Source organism: Mustela nigripes, chromosome 4 (genome assembly GCF_022355385.1).
Source record: "Mustela nigripes isolate SB6536 chromosome 4, MUSNIG.SB6536, whole genome shotgun sequence".
Taxonomy (NCBI): Eukaryota; Metazoa; Chordata; class Mammalia; order Carnivora; family Mustelidae; genus Mustela; species Mustela nigripes.
Genome location: NC_081560.1, coordinates 92,032,801 through 92,056,042, shown reverse-complemented (window position 1 = coordinate 92,056,042; position 23,242 = coordinate 92,032,801). Strand labels below are relative to the sequence as shown.

At 42.5% G+C, this 23,242-nt stretch overlaps 1 protein-coding gene across 4 annotated transcripts in view; it reads left to right on the top strand.

Moving 5' to 3' along the window:
* The window catches only part of LOC132016059 (contactin-associated protein-like 3), a 170,557-nt gene extending 148,000 nt beyond the window's left edge, over positions 1-22,557 (top strand). For 2 of the 4 annotated variants that reach the window (XM_059397082.1, XM_059397081.1), the window contains 6 exons: positions 494-733; positions 1,277-1,507; positions 2,727-2,860; positions 3,662-3,749; positions 15,260-15,490; positions 18,684-21,900. In XM_059397082.1, coding sequence (XP_059253065.1) covers positions 494-733; positions 1,277-1,507; positions 2,727-2,860; positions 3,662-3,749; positions 15,260-15,490; positions 18,684-18,877 — 1,118 coding nt within the window. In that variant the 3' untranslated portion in view covers positions 18,878-21,900. Of the gene's footprint in view, positions 1-493; positions 734-1,276; positions 1,508-2,726; positions 2,861-3,661; positions 3,750-15,259; positions 15,491-18,683; positions 21,901-22,473 lie in introns of those variants that run through there. The other 2 variants (XM_059397084.1, XM_059397083.1) reach the window with 2 other exon arrangements.
* Positions 22,558-23,242: the final 685 nt, after the last annotated feature.

The following is a 23,242-nucleotide window of genomic DNA, read 5'->3' as shown; positions in this document are numbered from 1 at the left end:
CAGAAGGGGGTGGGATTATGGACATTGGGGAGGGTATGTGATTTGGTGAGTGCTGTGAAGTGTGTAAACCTGGTGATTCACAGACCTGTACCCCTGGGGATAAAAATATATGTTTATAAAAATAAAAAATTATAAAAAAAAAATAAATAAAAATAAAAAAAAATAAAAAGAGAGATTTTTTTTAAATGAAGGATTAAAAATGTACAAATCAACATAAAAATGTACAACTCTTTCTAAATAGAACTTGAAGACGTACTTTTTAGAGTAAATATTTACCAAGCTCAACTCCAAAAATATTTCCATCTATGGTTTATTCGATATCGTTTGATGATTCTTAGTATGTGGTCACAGCCTAGGTTTTCAAAATCATGTGTGTTTGTAAAGCTTCCAGCGAGTCCCTTTTCTGATGTGATTGGTCAGCCAGCACGATTGGACGTGCGGTGGAAATGCCACCAAGAACCCCAGGGCACGGCTGTAGTTGTTTCCCTTGTAGGTGGGACGGCCACCAGACAGAGAGGCTTCCTGGGGTGCATTCGGTCACTGCGGTTGAACGGCCTGGCCCTGGACCTGGAAGAAAGGGCCACGATGACGCCAGGCGTGGACCCAGGCTGCCCGGGACACTGCAGCAGCTACGGACACCTGTGTCACAACGGAGGGAGATGTAGGGAGAGACCCAGGGGCATCACCTGCGACTGTGCTGTCTCTGCGTATGACGGGCCATTCTGCAAGAGCGGTGAGTGTACCCTGGGCAGGACGGGGAGAAGGAGGCACCTCATTTGGCTGTTTGCCTCGTGTTTCTGGCATTTGACCCTTTCTCTATGAAAGGATAAGGCAGTTCTCTCTGATCAGCTAAAGGAGAGTTGTTTCTCTCCCAAATTTGTCCATTTATGATTCTGCTCTTGAGAAGCTCATGATGACTTCTGTTGGATTCAGCATCATTCATGTGACAATGAGATGGACAATAACTCTAAGTATATGTTCACACTTGGCATTTAATGCTGTGTAACTCTGAGATGAAGCATTTTGTGGGCCATAATAAAATATTGTTAGTAAGTTCAACATCATGCGAATATACATGGGGATAAGTTATCTTTTTATCCATACTTGATTATCTTTTTAATCTGAAATATTTCTAAATTAAAAATAAAACAGCAAAGTGTGACATTCTTGTTTTCTGTCTTGAGAGACTAAGGGTTAGAGATGGTGTGTAAATACACATAGAAAAGAGCCTTGCCTTGACTTCGTGCTAACATAACAAAAATGAGTGTCATTCCAGAGATTTCTGCGTATTTTGGAACTGGCTCGTCGGTTATCTACGACTTTCAGGAACATTCTAACTACACTGCCAGCAAGAACTCAAGCTCCTTTGCAGCTTTACTTCATGAGGGTTTGACGCTGGCTGGAGAAGTGGCCACGCTGAGCTTCCGGACCACAGGGATGCCCAGCTTACTCCTCTACGTGAGCTCCTTCTACGAGGAGTACCTGTCCGTGATCCTCACCCCCAACGGTGAGTGTCAAGACTATAACAACAAGGAGGCTGAATTAGAAAATAAGGACCACAATGAGGGGGACCCATTAGGTGTTTAACTACGAGAAGGAAACACAATTTCATGGCTTGCCATGCTTGTTACACTAGTTCATGATAACCCTCAAGTTTATCACTAAAGTTCACATTTCCATGATTACATTTAAGATACATTTCCCCCATGGAAATTTGATAATTTTAGGTATTTGATGTGCCTCTAGGTTTCTTGCTATTCTGGGAAGTCTTTCCTTCTGTACGTGAATAAATTAGTTCTGCAATTCACTTTGAAACAAGATAGCTCACTTTGTACATGGAAAATATTTCCTCCTCCTTCTCAGCAAAGTAAAGAAGTATATTAAACTATCTAAAATCCACTATTCCTACACATCACATGCACAGGATTGATCTTTACTCATCGGTGGCTGGGAAGCCATTCATGGCAATATCTACATATGAAGAAAAGTGGGATGAGAGGTACCCAACTCATGGCCACCAAGTCTTTCCAAGACTGTTGCAAATGGAGCATTAGCCCAAGCTGTAACCTCGCTTCACAGAGCGGAAGGACAGAGACCTACTTTCTGGAAGATCTGCTCCAGGCAGTACGGGGTTATGGGGCAGTGGGCATCCTCGTGAAGGACATCAGGAGATTTAGATGTCATAGCAAATCATTGGTCTTTCTTCTGTTTCTTGATTATGGCAGAAACATTAGAAAAAAAATTCTAGTTGTGCAAAAAAAAAAATTCATTATGCAAATGCCAGCAATACATTAAAATGCATTAAAATAAGTCACATTAAAAGAAGTGATGCTTATAGAAACTGAATGTTAATGCAATATTACTTGAGGTTTTACCATTAAATGCTATGAATCCCACATGAATAATTAACTTTGAGCCTAACTCCGAGTTCCCATATGCTTAACTTAGAATTTTTTTCCTTTTGTTAAGGAAAATGGAAGAACTTGGGAAAAGACCATTTGGGCTTGACTTTTAAAATAGTGTAATCAGATTCCGAATTCAGCCCTGGAATAGCACATAAATGATCCCTCTTCCAGGAATAGAGACACACAGTGTCCTTAAGCAAATGCTCAATAAAGTCAAATTATAGGAAATAAACAAAAACAAAGTGTGCTTTAGAACCTGTATTGGTGGTTTTTATAAAATTCCATTTTAGTTAAAAATTTCATTTTTTTGATCTTGTTTAGGAAGTTTGCAGATCCGGTATAAGCTGGACAGGCACCAAGAACCTGATATTTTTAACTTTGGTTTTAAAAATTTCGCTGATGGGCAGCTTCACCAGGTGACGATTCACAGAGAAGCGGCGGTGGTCTTTGTGGAGGTAAGGGGTAGATTCACAGCATCAAGAGTAACCAAGCTTGTGGCATTCAGTGTATGACCTCCAGCAAGGCTTTGAGAATAAATCCTAGTAAAAGAGATGCACGTTCAGCAGTCTTCCCAGAAAGTCCTGGGGACAGAAAACGTAGTCAAAGTGTTTTCTTTAGCAGTGTCGTTTGTTTGTTTAGCAAGAGGCTGAAAGGGTTCCTGTTAATATCTGACCACAAAAATGCCAAGGTGTCCTCCTCCATAGGGGAATGTTGCCCAGTTTTTCCCAGCGATTACTGGAGACGTTCTAACGAGAATAAGAGCCTACTTCCATCTGACTACAAAAGAGCAAAGGTGGCAGAAATGTAAACACAAGGGGAAAAGCAAGATTTTGCTGAAAGCGGGAATACATTTTTTAAAAGCCTCCATGTTTCAATTATTCATTGTCACTGGGTTTTGAAGAATAACCTTTATATATTGACTCTGTGCCAGTAATACGTTTTGTGGCTTGTGTTACTGATTTCTGTTTGAAATAAGCAAAAGCTTTAAGGTTTGAAATAGCTTATTGCATTTCTTTGTGGATCATACCAATTACGGATCCCTAAACCATGAAGACAAATAAAGGGAAAAGAATAGGCAATGGGGTGGTGTGAAATCCGAGGTATTAAAAAAATTGCTATGAAACCGTTTCATCTTTGTGACAGCCGAACCTATGGCTCGTTTTTACCGTTTTCCTTGGTCTCCCTCAGACCCCCATTCTCTTATCACCAAAATTACTCGCCATTTTGATGTTTGCTTCTTGTGGAATATTTAATAGGTTGACCAGAGTGCAAGGAGCCAAGTCGTCCTGTCATCAGGGACAGAATTCAATGCTGTCAAATCCCTTATGTTGGGGACAATTTTAGGTAAGTCTCAGAAAGAGCATCGTCCCCCCACCCCCCACTCCCAACCCCCGACATGGATCAGAAGTGTCAGGTTGCAAACACGGGAAGGGTTTATGAGGCTGAAAGAAGCTCCTTGTCGTATTCATGGTTTCCCAGCAAGCGACAATCAAGGTAGAAGCAGCCCTTTTGTCCGAGTGTGCCTGTAATCACCAGTGAGGGCTGTCTGCTAGGTGAGCCACAGTGACCCCTGAGAAGTGTCTCCACAGGTGCTTACTCGCTTGGCAATCAAACAGAATGAAACTTGGTATTTTTATAACAATTGAGGAAAGGCAAAATCAAAGCAGGTGTCATGTTCACAAATTGTATATTAATCGGCGGTCAAATGCAGAAATCACCCAACAGTAAATAGAGATTTATATTTACGAGAAGAAGGGACTTTCATTTTCTTTGAGCAAGTGAGTACATGTTGGGTGGTAGGCTGGGCCCTGCTCTGAAATGTGTTCAGTGCTCCCAGCTACCCTTGGAAGGTCAGGTTCTGAAGACCCCCTTTTTAGGGCTGTGAGTTATTCTCCATAAAAGTAGCAGAGTAAAAGCATACCAGACTGCTTGAGCATCAAATTATTTATGCCTTTGTTTTCTCTCTTGTCACCAAGAGTTAAATTGAAATAAAAATAAAGTTTAGAAGGTATTTTTTTCTTTTGATTGTTTATATTGTAAACTGTATGTGCTCTTGATATTTAAAGCTATTTGGGAGAAATCCTCTTGTGGTCTTGGGTAGAATTCCTGCTCTGGTACGTGATACTCATCTGGCTGTGTTTAGTCCGAGATAATTCATGGACTCTTTACTACCTTTTCAACCATTTGTACCTTGATTCTTTGATCATTTCTTCCATCCCTGACACAGAAAACATCCTACAGATGCTGGAGATTTAGAGACAGCCCACAAGCACATGTTCAAAATAGGGTGAGAAGCACAGTAACTATTAAAACAGTGACATTTTTCTAAAAGATGATGGACAATAAAATTATGAGTTCTTGAAATGCAGATGCATATCGTTTAGATGGTAGAGGGGACGGGAAGCTTTGTGTTGGTCCTGGGAGTTACAGGTTCAGGTTAAGCCAGTGAAGCAGGGTCTTGGGGTTCTTTGCTGTGAAAACATAGTCTTGGCATCATGTAATGGACACCAACTTTGGGCCAAAGTGGTCCTGCTTTCTAACTGTGCTTTAGGTGGATAAAGAGTCAGGCCGCATGGTGTGTTGGCAGAAAGGCTTTGCTGTGGCTCGCTGTTCCTGCCCCCTCCGCACATGCAGAGTGGGCCTCCAGCAGCTGCTGCAGAAATGCAGACGAGCACAGTTGTTCCCCTAGAGCGCTGGGAGAAGTCTATAGCTCATCCAGCTAATGGGAGAGGGAGTGGAACAGCTCAGTCTCTAATGTATGACTTCAGGTGTGTTTTCTAGGCATTTCTGGACATCCATGTTTTTGTGATATGAGTAGATTTTTAAAATTCTTTTTAAAAAAGTTTTTATTTAAATTCTAGTTGGCTGACATACAGTGTAATATTAATTTCAGGTATAGAATTTAGTGATTCATCAGTTAGATACAACACCCAGTAAGTGTTTTTTTTTTTTTTTTTTAATTCTACTTAGAACAGTGGCAAAAAAAAAAAAAAAAAAAAATTGAGGAGGTTTGTCTGAGTGGCTCATTCATTAACCATCAGCCTTCGGCTCAGGTCATGATCCCAAGGTCCTGGGATCGAGCCCCGCGTTGGACTCTCAGCTCAGTGGGAAGCTGGTTTCTCCCTTTCCTACTCCCCCTGCTTGTGTTCTGTCTCCCACTGTTTCTCTGTCAAATAAATTTAAAAACCAAAACCAAAACCAAACCAAACCAAATCAAACAAAAACAGTGACATAGTATAGAAAAACCACAAGAACTGGGAAAACAATAGAAAGAGATAAGGTTCTCCTCTGGCTTTGACCCATGAAAATAACAGTATACAATTAGCGGGAAGAGGTTTTGAAGTTCCTAAAAAGTCAGAGCCTTTTTGAGTTTCACAGGACAGTGGGATGGAGCCCCATCCTTGGCTGTCAGCTGAATAGTGTAAATTTTCATACAATCCAAATGGAAAAGAATTTTTAATATCCAAGTGGAAAAGAATTTACTCCCTTTTTATGTGCTGTTGAGCTCCACTCTCTGGCCTGACAGTTATCATTCATGGCTTGAACAGAGTGAGGAGTAGATCATCTTAGGGGTGTGCAAGCCTCAGAGCTCAGCTTGCTTACATGCAGGTGTGGTCTGTGAGTGCAGGGATGTCCTGGCCTGCCCCCAGCAGAATCATCCCTCCTTTGTTGCTGGGGCAGGTGTCTGTGGCCACTCTTCCCAGCCAGGAGGACAGATCGGATCAAGGAACAAAAGGAACATACCGCACACAAGTGCCTGCCCTCAGTGACTCTGGCTCTGACAGGAGAGATGAGGCAGGTTCAGAGGTGACTGTGGCAACAGGTAGGAAGTTGCCAACAGGAAGTGTGAAATTGACAAACATTTTTAAAGACAATTTAGCTTTGGATGTATTATCTGTAAAATGATAGGTCATGGATTATGGAAACTGATTTAATAGCTAAACTGCCTTATCTAAAGGGAATTACTTTAATAAAAAGGAGAATAATACATTTTATCATATACATTTTTATATTCCTGCAAGTTCATATGCAGAGAGCAGTAGCACGGAATCAAAGATGTTAATGTTTCTATTCAAGAATGGTCTAGTCAAAAAGCATCTCTCTCAGGCTGTAGAAATTAAAGTTGAAATTCAGCAATGAAGTTTATTGCCTGAAGCAACTGAGTCTAATAAAATTATAAATATTCATCTCATCTGTACCTAGAAGTACACATCTTGATCTAAGGCTAATAAAACTTTTCCTGTTTTGCGTAACTTTATTTCAGGATAACTTCTACTTAGCAGTTAGTAACTATGAGAAGATGACTATTTTGTGTTCAGATTTGGGAAATAGAAGCTGAGCTTCCTTTTGTAAACTTGCAGTAAAATAGACCAACAGACTGGCTAGTAAAGACCGTTCATTTTCCAAAGACAGTTGTCCAGAGCTATGGCAGGCTGTCCTCCGCTTATTTTTGGTGAGCTCCCTCGACTCAACAACCTGTCCATTCAGTAAAAAAGCTCTGAGGGTTCCTGATGTGCACTTGTACTTCCCTGGGCATTTTGAATCCTAGAAACAAGACATATTGTACCTGCCCTCAAAGCGCTGTCAGGACAATAGGGAACATGAAAAATAAAGGAGTGTTCATGACGGATCTCCTTTATCATCATTATTATTTACCCTAATACGCACTGGGGGGAGCAGTTCAGGGTCATCTTCTAGATTAACAGGCTGCTCTTGCTCTTCCCACTCTTCAGTAGTCTTATTAACGACGACTACTCAGGTCAAGTGCTCCCGGTTACTATAAAATAATTTTAGTAAAATCCTAGTTTAAGTGAAGATTGTTAGGCTTCTAATTTTCTGTCCAGTCTTGACTCGGATGTGGCCTGTAACCCTGAAGTATGAGAGCTTTAAAATACAACAACCCAGTAAGGTGTCCTGGCATTTTCACTAGGTTTTATCTCTCTTAAGACTTTTGTGTAAATGGTATTCTGTGGATTTTGTCTTTTTTGCATTAAAAAGCAGCAACAGCAAATATCCCCAAAATACCAAAACAAAAACCTGTTTTGAAGGGTGCAGAGTAAAAATGTGGCTTTCTCTTTCCTCCTGGGAAAGAGTACAATATGTTGAAGGTAGTTCAAGTCAGTACTGTCATGCGGATAAACCTTAGTGGGGAAAAGAAACCCACTGAAGGATCTTGTGTTGAAATGGAACTCCATATATGATAATTGGGTTATAAATAATGTGGGAGTCACTTACTGCTGCCCTCATGGACAGACTACAGTTCAGATATTAAAAGCTCCATTGACTTCTGTGATGTATGTTTTGTCTTTGCTGTGCTCTGCCTAAGAATTTATCTCATTTGGGAGTAAAGTCATAGGGTGGAAGACACCAAAAGTTTATATTATTTCAGCAATATGAATACAAATGCAAAGATCCTAAACAAAATACTACCAAATCTAATCCAGTAACATAAACAAATTGTTATACACTACCAGATAAGATTTATCCTAGGAATTTAAGTTTGGGTCAGCAGATAAAAACAATCAATGTAAAACAGCATATTAATAGAATAAAGGACAAAAACCACATGGTTGCCTCAATAGACACAGAAAAAGCATTTGAAAAGAATCCACTGTGCTTTCATAAAAAAATAAAACCAAAAAACAAAGTAGGAATAGAAAGAAACCTCCTCGCATGAAAAAAGACAGCTACAAAAACTCCATGCCTGACATCACACTTAATAGAAAATAATGGAAATCTTTCCCTAAGATCAGGAATAAGATAAGGATGTCTACTCTCACCACCTTCCTTCAGGATTGTAGTACAGGTTTGAGTGAGGGCTACAAGGTAAGAAACAGAGTAAAAAGTATCCAGAATAAAAAGGAAGAAGTAAAACTATCTCTATTTGTAGAGAATGTGATCTTGTAAGGAATCCATGAAAAAAGCCAATGGAGATAGTACACAGTTGGAGCAAGGATATAAGATCAACATACAGAAATTTATTGTATTTTTATATTAGCAATGAATAATACAAAAATGAAATGAAGACCAAAATGTAAATCCCACTTAAAGTAGCATCAGAAAGAATAAAATACCTTGGAATAACTTGAACAGAAGAGGTGTGAGACACATACGCTGGAAACTATGAAGCACTGCTGGAAGGAATTTGGAAGATTCACACAAATGGAAAGACATCCATGTTCATGGACCAGAAGTGTTAACGTTGCTAAGATGGTGGTGCTCCCCAAATTGATCTACAGGTTCAATCCAATTCTGATCCAAGTCCAAGTGGCAAGTTGATCCCAAATGCATATGGAAATGCGAGGGACTGCAATTAGCTGAAATGATCTTGAAAAGAAGAGTGAAGCTAGAGTTCTTGCCCAGATTTTAAAACTTGGTACAAAGCCATGGTGTCAGAACTGTGTGCTGTTGGCATGAGGACAAACATATTGACTAACAGAGTAGATTGAGAGTTGAGAAGTCAAACTATTTATCGTCAGTTGACATTAGACATGGTTGCCATGCCCATCCAGTGGAGGAAGACTAGTGTCTTAAACAGATGAGACAGAACCAACAGGTTAAAAAAGTGACGTTGACCCTACCTCACACCATCTAGAAAAATTAACTCGAAATGAATGATACTCCTCCATGTAGGAGCTGCATTTATAACACTTAGACCAAACTATGGTTGTGCATTTTTGTGACCTTGGCTTAGGCACTGGTTTCTTAGAGAAGGCTTCTCAAAAGCCTTGGGTTAGATCATCGTTTATTGAAAGCACAAGCAGAAAGAAGAAAATAGATAAGTCAGACTTCCTCAAAATTAGAACCTTAGTAATTCAAAAGATACTACTAAAGAAGTAAAAAGGCAATCTACAAAATGAGGATAAACATTCACAAGTCGGGCATCTCATAAGAAATTTTTTTTGACAAATAACATTTTATTTATTTATTTTTTATTTCTTTTCAGTGTACCAGAATTCATTGTTTATGCACCACACCCAGTGCTCCATGCAATATATGCCCTCCTAATACCCACCACCAGCTGACCCAACCTCCCACCCCCACCCCTCCAAAACCCTCAGTTTGTTTTTCAGAGTCCACAGTCTCTCCTGGTTCATCTCCCCCTCTGATTTCCCCCAACTCCCTTCTCTCCATCTCCCCAAGTCCTCTGTGTTATTCCTTATGCTCCACAAATAGGTGAAACCATATGATAATTGACTCTCTCTGCTTGACTTATTTCACTCAGCATAATCTCTTCCAGTCCCATCCATGTTGCTACAAAAGTTGGGTATTCCTCCTTTCTGATGGAGGCATAATACTCCATTGTGTAGATGGACCACATCTTCCTTACCCATTCGTCCATTGAAGGGCATCTTGGTTCTTTCCACAGTTTGGCGACCGTGGCCATTGCTGCTATAACTATTGGGGTACAGATAGCCCTTCTTTTCACTCCATCTATATCTTTGGGGTAAATACCCAGTAGTGCAATTGTAGGGTCATAGGGAAGCTCTATTTTTAATTTCTTAAGGAATCTCCACACTGTTTTCCAAAGTGACTGCACCAACTTGCATTCCCACCAAAAGTGTAAGAGGGTTCCCCTTTCTCCACATCCTCTCCAACACACGGTGTTTACTGTCTTATTAATTTTGGCCATTCTAACTGGTGTAAGGTGGTATCTCCATGTGGTTTTGATTTGAATCTCCCTGATAGCTAATGATGATGAACATTTTTTCATATGTCTGTTAGTCTTTTGTATGTTTTCTTTGGAGAAGTGTCTGTTCTTATCTTCTGCTCATTTTTTGACATGATTATCTGTTCTGTGTGTGTTGAGTTTGAGGAGTTCTTCATAGATCTTGGATATCAACCTTTTGTCTGTACTGTCATTTGCATATATCTTCTCCCATTCCATGTGTTGTCTCTTTGTTTTGTTGACTATTTCCTTTGCTGTGCAGAAGTTTTGATCTTGATGAAGTCCCATAAATTCATTTTCGGTTTTGTTTCCTTTGCCTTTGGAGACATATTTTGAAAGAAGTTGCTGTGGCTGATATCGAAGAGGTAATTGCCTATGTTCTCCTCTAGGATTCTGATGGATTCCTGTGTCACAGATCTTTTATCCATTTCAAGTTTATCTTTGTGTATGGTGTAAGAGAACAGTCGAGTTTCATTTTTCTACATATAGCTGTCCAATTGTCCCAGCACCATTTATTGAAGAGACTGTATTTTTTCCACTGTATATTTTTTCCTGCTTTGTCGAAGATTTTTTGACCATAAAGGTTAGAGTCCATCTCTGGGCTCTCTACTCTGCTCCACTAATCTTTGTGCCTGTTTTTATGCCAGTGCCATGCTGTCTTGGTGATCACAGCTTTGTAGTAAACCTTGAAATCAGGCAACATTATGCCCCCAGTTTTGTTTTTCTTTTTCAACATTTCCTTAACAGTTCAGGGTCCCTTCTGATTCCATATAAATTTTAGGATTATTTGCTCCACCTTCACAAGAAATTTTGTTCAGAGTATATACAGAGCTTTCACAACCAAACAAAAAGACAAATGACCCAATTTAAAAATGGGCAAAGATCTGGTTAAAGGCCGAAATCAAAGACATGAAGAATATTTACCAAAGACCAATATGAAAAGACACTCAAGATCATTAGCCGGCAAGGGAATGCAAATCTAAACCACAAGATATCACTAAAAAACCGTAGCAAGTGGAGGAGGTGGAGAAATTTGAGTGCTTGTGCATTGGTGATAGAAATGTAAAATGTGTGGCCACTGTGGAAAAAACAATTTGGCAGTTTATCTGGAAGTTGACACGGAGTTACCATATGACCACTCCTAGGTATATACCCAAGACAACTGAAAACATATGTCCAGACATGAAAGGTATGCGCAAATCCCCATAGCTGTGTTCTCCACTAATAACCCAACGTGGGAATAACCCCAGTGGCTATCAACTAAGTGATACAGTGTTACGTTTTGTGCCAGTGTTTCACCATATGCCACAAACAAAAGTGAAATATTGGCCATAAAATGTAATGAAGTAGCAACACAGGCTACAAATGGGTGAAAACATGATACTAAATAAATGAGGATAAATACTGACTTATTTATGACTTATGAGGATAAATGAGGATAAATATTGACTTATTTATGACTTATGTATGACTTATTTTGTATGAAATGTCATTACATGAAGAGTTTGTATTATGTACTAAGGACTAGTGCTTCAGGAAGTGCCTACTGGCATTGCTTGCTCTGGGCACATCAGGCACCAGATTACCCCTGATTTCTTCTCTGGTGTTAACTGCAAGCGCTGGGAGAGCCTGGTGCTTGGTGAGCATGTGTTTTGGGGAGGAAGGAATAATTCATCACTTCTTTCTCACTCTGAAAATCAGGGCCCCTTGGCTCTGAATTGTTGGAAAGATGGACTGGAAAAGTCTGTCTTCTACTCATTTTCTAATTATGTCATTTATCTAGAATTAAAAAAAAAAAAAAAAAGGTTTGACTTCCAGAGGGAAGGTCAGCATTGGTAAGCATGGTTATACCTATCCTCAGTGCCCCTTGTGGAGCAGGGGGTGGGCTGGATGGTTGGGCCATGTTCCTTCTGCTGTGGTAAGGGAGAGAGACTTCTTCCTACATTCTGTTTGGGACCAGATCATGAGCCTGCAGGTCTGCTGCCGGGTATGGGGCAGAAAAAATGCAACCTCTAGCTTGCCAGGACCCCCATACTGTCTAAGATTCTCAGCCACAGATTTCTCACTAGCGGACCCATAAATCAATGGCTAAAAAGATGATGTCTCCCCTAAGAAGATGGGGAGGAGGACTGAAGACAACAACTACAATTCCCACATCAAAATGGAACCATTAAAGAAGACAGAACACAACTGCGCTGAGACTTGGCACTCAAAGACACTTGAAAAAGTCACACACCAACTCTGGGGGTTAAAGCAAATACAGGTTTTCACGATTTCACAGGGTTATCTGAAGGAGAGAATCATCATTGATTCTCATTAGACAGTGATCTGGAACATTACAGAGATGGGCTATCTCAAACCGCAGAGAAAAAAAAAAAAGATTAAGAGAGGGAAATTAGAAGGGAAAATAAGAATAAACCTAATGGGAATAATTAGAGGTCCAGAAACTGAACTGGAAGTAAAGACATTAATTATGCATGAAAAAAAAATTCTCTGAGCTAAAGGAAAACTGGAGTTGCAGATTGAAAGAACGCATCAATTCTGACAAGAAAAGACATGCAACTGGGAACATTTCTGAATTGCAAAACCCACAGAGAAAAATCCTCCAGACTTTCCAGACAGAAGTTACTACAATGAAAAAATAATGATTGTGGCATCAGCATCTAATGTCTCATTTGTTACAGCAGGATAAAAAGAAGATGTGGATTATCGTTAGTATGGCTGAGAAATAAGCCACAATGCAAGCATCTAATATATAATGTATTTGACAAGGTTAAAAAAAAAAGATATTTTGGGTAACAAGGAAGGATGGAGATTAAATATGGACTGTGCCTCCCATCTGAGGAAAATACTAGAGAATTATTCCAGTCAAAGAACGAATCGCAAGCATGACCTCACGATGGAAAATATGAAGGCAGCAGGCAGCAGTGAGCAGTAAACTTGCATGCCTCTTGGTACTCTGTACGCATACAAAGTCATGGCTACAGCTGTGGGGTTAATAACAGGGTATGGGCGCACATGAGCCCACCCACACATGCCCATACCCACAATCCACAAGTACGTATAAATGTCAAGTACAAGTTCTTGACTGAAATACTGTGTTCTACCAGCATTCCGTTCTTGAATTATAGCACTGCCTATAGACATTTTTAAATTTATCTTTAAAATTAATTTCACAAAGTTAGTCCAGTTAATTAGTAAGATACATGTCTGCCCAGGATTGATTCTGTGACCCTAGCCTGGTAGCGCTCATGTCAGACTTTGACCAGGAAAGCAAGTGTTGTCGGGTTCCTCTTTTTGATCAGTGGCTGGGACTTTCAATTGGTCTATGGTGTTTTGTTTTTGTTTTTAGTATTTTAGCGTTGTGGCAGTCCTATGTTACTATCACAGAGTTTTCTGTTTTAGTTCTTCTTGACATTCTCTTAAGTATATTCAAGCAAGGATGCCTTTCTTTATGGAATATATATTGTCTGAATGCAAAAAAAAAAAATGTGATCTTTAAAGAACTCTGTTTTTAATTTTATTTTTTTTATTTTTTTTATTTGAGGGAGAGAGGAGCGCAGAAGGGCTGCGGGTGGGGGGAGGTCAGTTGGAGAGGGAAGAGCAGACTACCCGCAGAGCAGGGAGCAGGAAGGAGCTCAATCCCAGGACCCCTAGGTCATGACCTGAGTCAAAGGCTGACCCTTAACCAACGGAGCCACCCAGATGCCCCAGAAGAGCTCTTCAATCTAAAACGATCATTCAACTGAGTTGTCTCTAGCTGGCTTACTTCACTGTGAGGATCTACCTGGAATTCATCATACATAAGCCACCTTGATGCCTCATATGACCAGCCCAGCCAAAAGAGCTGTGTGTTTCAGAAAGTTCTTTATGAGGACTGTAGCAATGTAAACATGCCCCTCGTTTTAGTTGCTTTTAGAGGTCTTTTACATAGCATTTAGAGCGCCCCTCAAATCTCCAAGGAAGCAAACACTACCCCTAAGAGTTTATACACAACATCAAGAGGGACGGATCACAGCTGAGATCCTCAGGGTGAACTTTAAGACCTGCTGTCGTGCTAACCAAAAAAGACTTGTAGAGTCGCGCATCTCTTCTGCGGAAGGTATAGCATTCATTCTAAAAATAGTGTAAGGATCCCCATTTGCTCCTCCCTTAATGTGAGCAATTACCAATATGTCCAAAAGCCACTGGCAGGATAAAGAGAGAATATCCTGTTGAAAAGGGGGTTCCTGTGACCAGCCTGGATCCAGGTCGCCCCACGTGAGAGACATTCAGACATTTCTGAAGTCTAATGTGAACTGGCTTCCAGCGGGAATAAAATGACCCCATACGGTGGCCGGCCTGCGGAAAGCACTGGGTGAATTCTTGGTTGTTGTGTATGGTTGGTAAGAGAAGGTGTCAGCTGGCCAGTGGACACACTGAAGCAGGGAGGGAGTCAGACGCAGATGCCGCGGGTCCCCACACTGAGGCTGCTTCCCTTCGCATCCATGAAACGTCCGAAGCCTGCACGTAACTGCGTCCGGTCAGATTTGGGGCTCACTGAGCAAGTGCATTGTAGGGGCTAATCGTCCTCGAGGTGAAGGGATTGGTGCTCTGCTCTCGTGGGTTCGTTGAGGCCCTTCTCCTGCTAACCACCCTTGGTCAGATCCGAGCCAGGCCGGGGGCTAGGACGGGGAGCCAGCCCAGATTTACGGGAAGGGGACAGAGCCCACCGCTGTGACGGGGGGAAAGGCCGCGGGAGGTGGGGTTCCCCAGTGGCCACAGCTAGGGCGGGGCCTCTGTGGGGCTGAGAAGGGGGCCAGAGTCAAATGTAAATGGGGAGGTTTAGAACGCCCCAGAGCACGTTGTCCCGCGCGGGTAACATTTCACTGTGCCACCTCCATTACCAGCCACAGACCCTGTTACAAAATACTGCCGTGATCTCTGTAACGTGATCTCTGCAACGGCAGAGAGTGGAATCCTTTGTTGGGCGGGACTGCACCCGGGGTCCGCTTCGGCCTGCCCACAGGCAGAGCTGGCGCCCGCGGGTCACTAGCGGGGGCCGCAGGGACAGTCCTGCCTGTCTTGCCCTACAGAAGGAAGGGCCAAGGGTTCGGAGGGAGGGTCGGTTGGTGGCAGCCCTGCAGACGCAGGCCAGGCCTGCGCCCTCCGCGCCCTAACGCGTGCCCCGCTTGTCTGCCCGCAGAGCCCCCCGGCGCGGACCCGGACACGCTACGGGCCGGCTTGTGCGGCTTCACTGGCTGCCTGTCGGCTGTGCGCTTCGGCCCCGCTGCTCCGCTCAAGGCTGCGCTGCGTCCCGGCGGCCCCGTAGCGGTCACAGTCCGCGGACACGTGGCCGCCGCGTCCAGCTGCGGGGAGTCCGCGGGGCCGGGAGCCCCGGCGCGGGAGGCCACCCGCCCGCTCGCAGGTGGCGCAGGTGCGTGCCCCTCAGACCGCGGTCGCGCTTGCCGCCCGCGGTCCTCCACCCCGTCTGCACCCCAGGGCTTCCCAGGCCCTAGGTGGGGTCGCCTGGCCCAGCTCTGGTCTGGATTTCCTGCTCCTTCCCGCCCGCGCAGGGCTCTGCTCTCCTGTCGGACGTTTGCGAATGTAACCAAAGTCCTCTTCGCTCTGCCTCTGTCATTCTCCCTTTCTCTGCTGTAGGTGGTTCTGGACCGACAGACGGGGGAGAGCCCTTAGTTAGCACTGACAGAAGTGGCCCTGCTGTCATCGGAGGTAACAGGGCTGTGAACAACCTGGTCCTTGCGCTGCTGTCACCGCGGGCATAAGCCCGTGTCCGGGAGTCTGAGCTGAGGGGCGAGGTCAATGGCAGGACACCCCTTTGTGGGCGTTCTTCACGGGCTTGCCCCATGTAGGCCTCTGCAGGGGCTCAGGGGGGCTGAGTGGAGGGAACCCATGGTAGGACCGAGACACTCTTTAAAGGATAGTTGCTGAACTACAGAGTAATAAGGTTTCTCATTTGAAAATACCCATTCATATATCTCAGGAGATCATATATACACATGTACGTATATGACATATTCACCTTTACTTCTTTGATCCAAAATAGCCACAACCTCTCAGTCCATTCGCCCAAAACTAAAAGTAAAACATTAAGTGAGTTTAGAACGACCTAAACTAGGCAAATGGTCATTTTCATAAACATAAAGATAGAAAACCTAAAGAGTTTTCTAAACATAAATATACAGAACTGTTTCCTGGTGTCAGTCTTATCTTAGATTTATATATATTTATTTGTATTTCTAAATGTAACTATTCACATATATTTGTATTATATATACACGCTCAGTGTTGCATGTGTTCTATACATGTGACAGTAAAACTGGATATAACACAGCTCTTTAAAGCAAAGTCCTATAGATAAACCATACATGTATTTACATAAATATTCACATATAAGTATATTGATATTTTGTATGTACTTACATATATTTGAAGAGGTACAGGTAGTTCCATCTTAAATATCTCCCACTGTATTCTCTGAAACAGAATTTATTTAGGCCTGCTTTAATCTGTATGATTCAGGGAATTCTTACATTTATTTACTTAGACGACTGGAATGTGCCCATTGCAGACTCTGCAGGCTAGGAGAGAGCGAGCTGCTCTCCGTTCCAAGGCTATTCCAGATAAGGGAGGTCGTCCCCAAGCTGTGGGATGCAAGTGGGTGTCTGCTTCTCAAGCAGACCAGACTGCATCTGCCCATTGGGTTTCTGTTTATCAAGATGCCAGTTTTCTCCAGACTATTAGGAAGGTACTCAGACATTTTCACATGCTGACCAAATCTGTGTAAGAATGTGAACTTTCCCATTCCTATCTTAACCACTTCTGTTTTTCTAATGAATGAGGCACATGATCTTCTGATTTCACAACTCCAGGAACAAAGAAACATATGTGTTATTTATAATGTACACCTAAAAGGAATACTTTTGTGTTAAAATACAAATCAAGTCTTAATCCTGAACTGTTCTCACTTATTTTGAATGAGAAAACTTCAGTATAAAGCAAAAAGCTGATTTAAAATAAATGGAATTAAATGTGATTCATATTTTTGAAATAGGAATCAAAGTCCAAAAATGCAAAATGTCACAGTTGGTGCCATGTTTAGCGAGAGCAACGATGGTAGTCAGGTTGGTGCTAGAACAGAAGGCATGGTCTCTGGGGCTTTATCGCCTTTGGTTAAATATCACTGGCAAGTTGTTCAAAGTAAGTAAGTTGCACCTATATTTTTCCCCTGAGAAATCCTGCTTGACTCCTGATAGACTGGGGGAGAATCAGAGCACATGGGTGTGAGGGAGGTAACAGCTCAGGTTACGGCCCCTGCAACTCACGTGGCTCTGCCTTCGACCTGTGTGCTGAGCAGTGTGTCCGCTGCCAAGTGTATTGAGCTGCAGTATAGAATCCTGGGTGGAATCCTCAGCCCTGTGTCTGAATGACCACAGACCGCACCACATGTAAAGTACTTAGTCGGGTTAAAGAACCACCCCAGCAGGTGGATTTCTCCACGTGCTGCCCTCCATCACCTCTCCTCTTGCAAACACCGGGAACAATACAGGAAGGGGAATTAACCTAAATCATGCTCAAACCTCGTACACCAGAGATCAGGGAGTGTTTCTTGCCATGAGATCCATCGTGTTGATGGACAGGCACAGAAGGACACAGATGTGTAGATGGATGGAGAGGTAGACAGACCTAAGTGCTTTTCACAAACACATTCACACTGGGATTGCTGAAAGGAAGGTTATGGAAGGCATTGGATGCATTAGTCACAACATCTCAGTCTCTTCAGAGAGCGGATGAAGACAGAGGTTGCTCTAGGACCCTACCAAGTCTCACAGAACAAACAAGCTAGTACTCAGTTACATACACAATAACATCCTGGGTGTTTGAGGGCAACGGTGACAGTGACTGGATAATCAAGTGGTCTGATCACTGTTACTGAGTTCCTGTCCCTGACACTAAAATTGGATACAATGTAGCTCTTCAAAGCAAAGTCCTATAACAAAACTTAAGAGTAATTAAAGCTGCAACTGTTTGTTGTCAGGTGAGGTGCAGGTTGTAGTGAACGTGATGACTGTTCTACTTGTTGCTATTTAAGAACCTTTCCAGAGGTTCTGAGCATCTGCAGTTGAAGGGGATCACGCACAAGACATGGCCCCCAGCAGCAGAGATCACGTAAGACTCTTCTAGCCTCATAGAAGGAACTGGTGTACTCACCACAGAACTGTAAATCAGCAGAATGTCAGCAGCAAATCTTCTTAATGTACTTGTACATAAGCATTTAATTATTCCATGGCAAGTCTATACACTTTTAAAATAATGAAAACGTGCTCACTTGTTAGCATGAAGTGGGGCCATGACCTAGAGGCCATGCTGTGGTTCTGAATTTTAACAGGCAGGCACCAAGTGAAAGCCAGGCCAGTAGATCTTTAACCTAAAGATGTAAAACTGCTATATCCAAAGAGCGTGTGGACTTAGAAGTAAACGCAGTGTTCCAGTAGGCCAGTGCCCACTTTCCTGACTATGCGCGTGTGATGTATTTGAGCTTATCAGCTACGTGAGTCCTGCTTGTTACAAGTCTGTGTTCTGACTGCGCCTCCTCCTTCTCTCACCAGGTGTGATAGCGGTGGTGGTATTTGTCTTGCTCTGTCTCACCACCATAGCTGCACGCATTTATCAGCAGAGGTGGTTGTACCAAAAAAACGAGTCAACTGTTCCCCCGGCTGGAGACAGCGCTGAGACGGCTCTGAAGAGTGAGCTCAATGTGCAAAGCTCAGTCAGTGAGAGCCAGAGAGAGTACTTCTTTTGAAGGGCAGCGGCGGTTCACTTTAGGCTCTGGTGATGGGACATGCTCGCTAAGCAAGGGGCTCCCAGCGGACGAAGCCCCCCCACCCCCGCACCCGCCAGACAGGTGGCAATCCTGCAGTGCCATCAGCTTGCTCGAGTGCGGTCCTGGGAGGCTCTGCTCTGTGCTGCTTCTTGACCTGTGTGTGTAGAAGGACTCAGCTGTGCCCATTAACCCCTGTGCGGCAGTGTTTGACGGTCTGGCCACATTGTCGAAAATTCACACGTGGTTTGCATAATGACTTTGGGTTTGAAGTGAGAACAAGGATGTGAGCTGTGGTCCTACTCTCTTAAAAATGAGACCTGGAAGTTTATAAAAGTCAAAGTTGGACTCTAGTGTTGTGTGATGTGTGGAAATCTGTGTTTTGCCTCCTTTATCGATCACCTGCAGATGCTTCTAAGCCGGGAAGTGCTTCTTTGATGGTCTTGGAGTGCGTTTCTATCTCCGTGTGAACCAGAGCCCACAGGCCAAAAGTGCACTAGCAACCAAGAAAAAAACACTTTTTTTTCTTTTGCCAATTGTTTTTATTATCTGTCTCTTTTTAGTCAGTTTGCATAGATTTTTAGTGATGAAATGAATAATGAATTTCAGCTATGAAATTGTAGTATTCGGTTCATTTAAGGAACAGAAAAATTCGTAGGTAGCAAAGTGTGTAGAGCATTCCAGTTTGTGCTACTTTGCTTTTTTCTCTTTGTAATTCACCATTTTAATCTTTGTAAATTATGATAAAGATCAGCTGACGATCTCCCCAACATGTGTATTTTCTAACTGAAGTAGTGCCCAGGTATAAACTCTGTCCTTAACACTGCATATGTATCCTTCCTCCCTTTCATCAGAATGAACTTAATCCTAAATTTGTTTCTTTCAAATGTGGGGTGCTAAGGTCAGGATTCTTTGCAGCCTTGTGGTTCTCTTGTTCTGAAGGTTGTCATAACAACTGGATGTCTTGTGACTTGGGGAAAGCCCTGTTTTGAACAAAAGCTCTCCATTTCTTTTTTTTTTAATTTATTTTTTATTTATTTTCGGCATAACAGTATTCATTATCTTTTCACCACACCCAGTGCTCCATGCAATCTGTGCCCTCTATAATTCCCATCACCTGGTACCCCAACCTCCCACCCTGCCCCCGCCACTTGAAACCTGTCAGATTGTTTTTCAGAGTCCATAGGCTCTCATGGTTCACCTCCCCTTCCAATTTCCCCCAACTCTCTCCTCCTAATTCCCCATGTCCTCCATGCTATTTGCTCTCCATTTCTTTTATCTAAATTCCGAGCAATTTAGACAAGTCATCCCCTGAAATACCGTCTCAGTCTAGTCACTGTTTGGAATGTCGGGGGAAGGGTGCTGATGCCAGGGGAAGTGTAGGTTGTGGGATCTGGACCCAATCTATCATGCTGGTCAGGATCCAGGATCTCGGGAGTCACAGTCTTCCACCAGAGCGCCTAGAATTCACCAGTTCATTTCATATTCGGGGCACAAAGAATTTGTATTAACCACAGGAATTGTTCCAGTAACGACTTTTGTGGTAGGGGTCAGAGGATAATTGCACGGAGCTGACCATTTGCACTTACTAGCCATTTCTAAGTGAAATGTGCTACGGTCTTGATAAGCCACCTGCCACGTGCCTGTCAGGAATCACGTTGCTTCCTTTGACCACAACAGGACCACCCAGAACTCCATACACTGAGCCTTGCTATGACCTTTAAGTATATGCCTATTTTTCTGATTTTTTTTAAACAATAGAAAAAGATATTCTCTGTACTAAGTGTTTTCTCAAAACAAAACAAAACAGGGGCGCCTGGGTGGCTCAGTGGGTTAAGCCACTGCCTTCAGCTCAGGTCATGATCTCAGGGTCCTGGGATCGAGTCCCGCATCGGGAGCCTGCTTCCTCCTCTCTCTGTCTGTCTCTCAGTCTACTTGTGATTTCTGTCTGTCAAATAAATAAATAAAATCTTAAAAAACAAAACAAAACACAAAAAACCAAACACCAACCCTTTTTTCTTATGGTTTCATATTAGTTTTCTATGAGGTTTGACGAGTCACCACAATATATGATCTCATAGTTTCTGTGGATCAGGAGCTGGGCACAGGTTTACCGTGTTTTCTGCAAGGCTGCTTTGAGGCATCACCCAGGACTGTGTCCTCAGCTGGGGAAGTCCTCGGTCTTACAGTTATGGGCAGCATTCCATTCCTTACTGCTGGGATATTCCTGGAAGCCTGCTTCTGCTCGAGACCAGCAAGAGAGAGAGAGAGAGAGAAAGAGAGAAAAAGAGACTCTAGAGCAAGTCTGCTAACAAGAGGGAGTTTTATACACTGTAATGTGATGATGGGAGTGACAGCCCATCCCCACTGCCAAATTCAGTTGATTAGAAGCAAGTCCTAGGTCCTGCCCACACTGAAGAGGAGGGGATCACAGAAGGACTCGAACCAGTAGGCTGAGATCAGGGGAGTCACGTGAAGGTTAATCTACCACAGTACTATATTGAACTTTCTTTAAGTGAAGAATGAAGGATTTCCAGGGTCTCAATAGGGTAATATATGAAGAACTTACTTTGCTGAAGGATACATACTTTCCCCCACCCCCCAAAAGTCTTATGCAGAGTGAAGGATTCAGCACAAAAATGATAGATTCTAGTTAATGCACAGCTGACTGTTAACACCCTGAAATCACTACGACTTTAACAAATGATCATGGTAAGTTCTGGAAATGTTCCTCACTTTGGTAGCTGGCATTTTGCAGATTTATAGATCATGAAATTTACTGTATTCTGCTCTCTTTTTAAAAGAGAAAACAAAATATTTGTACAAAACTGCAGTGACAAATCACCCACTTTACTGATTTGTAAATTTTACCTGCTTATTTGTTAATGAAATAACCTTTTTGAATTAAATTAGGAAAATATTTTTAAGAGAAATCAAATGCAATTTGAACTATGAAACTATATTGTTTTTCTCCTAAAATATTAAAAATTGTGCAAATGCATATATTCTGTTGTGGTGTGTGTATTATTTTATCTCTGCTCTATATAGAGAGTACTGTACTCTGTTAATATGATTTGTGAAGGTGTTTAAATCGTCAAACACAAAGTAAAACATAAAGTGCCTAGTATTTACTGATTACTACAACTTAAAGTACCTATGAAAGTAGGTATTTATACCTTTGCCGGAGAACAATAATTTAACATCCAGTAAGTTATTTGTTGAATGTTTACTATGTACTCAAAACAGGTTACACAAGATTTCCTCCTGGAGCTAGGTTTCTAGAGCACTATAAATGTACAAATCCCAGTTTGCAAATAACATCTTTCTATGAAATAAATGTTCAAAGATAATAATTCCCCAAGATTTATTTCAAAATGGTAAAGGAAAATAGTACATAATTAACACTTACTTTTGGGACTAGAACTTCAGAACCCCTGCTTACTTCATGATGAAGTAAAGCCCCCTTCACTACCACCCAGCATTATGCAGCCATAGAGAAAAACATGTTGGGGCATTCTCTGCGTGTAGAATAATCAGCACTTCTGGAATTTTTGTTTGTTTGTTTTCTTTCCTTACAGAACATCTGGTGGATAATTGTTTTCCATGGATTTTTAAAGGATAAAATATAAAGTTCATGATTCTTGCCCTGAAAGAGGACAAAGGCGATGAATGTGCTTTCCTGTATAGGGTATAAACTGACGGTGATGATGCGACTGGGATGTTGAAATAGTCTTGCCACACGGGGGCGGGGGTGGGGGGCTTGACCATCTTCCCACATGGCGGGGGGGCATGGACCATCTTCCCATGCAGGGAGCCGTGGACCCATAGTGAACGAACACGTTTATAGGGTTGCTTAATCTGTTGTTCGCAGTGCATGTAACTAACATGGTAAGGAGTCTCTCGGTGCTCTCCATGGTCCTGGCGGTCTCCTTCTACACCAGCTAGCGAGTGACACCTCCGAGGGCCCAGCAATCCTTCCCTCTACAGGGTTCAAGGGCCCAGGGAACAGAGAGGCATTGGAAGGCTATCCTCTATGTCTGTTTCTTCCTCACAACCTCAGCAGTGGGTGGTGTGGAGTGTATTGGACTGGGTGGCCCTTTTCTTTCTGGGGGAAGCATCCCAGCCAGGACCCCAGACATCAGTAGTCAAAACTCCTCTCACAAAGTCCAAGTCCTGGTGGACTCAAGTTCTACCCTTACTTGAAGAGTAAGTACTTCCAATGTAAGCCACATATTTAAGGAAAAAAAAGGCATATTCTTGATAATAAAGCCAGACAAAGGTAATAAAAAGGCGGGATTTGAAGGTTGCTGGTCCAAGACTATACACCAAGAACAGCTGTGGAATCTT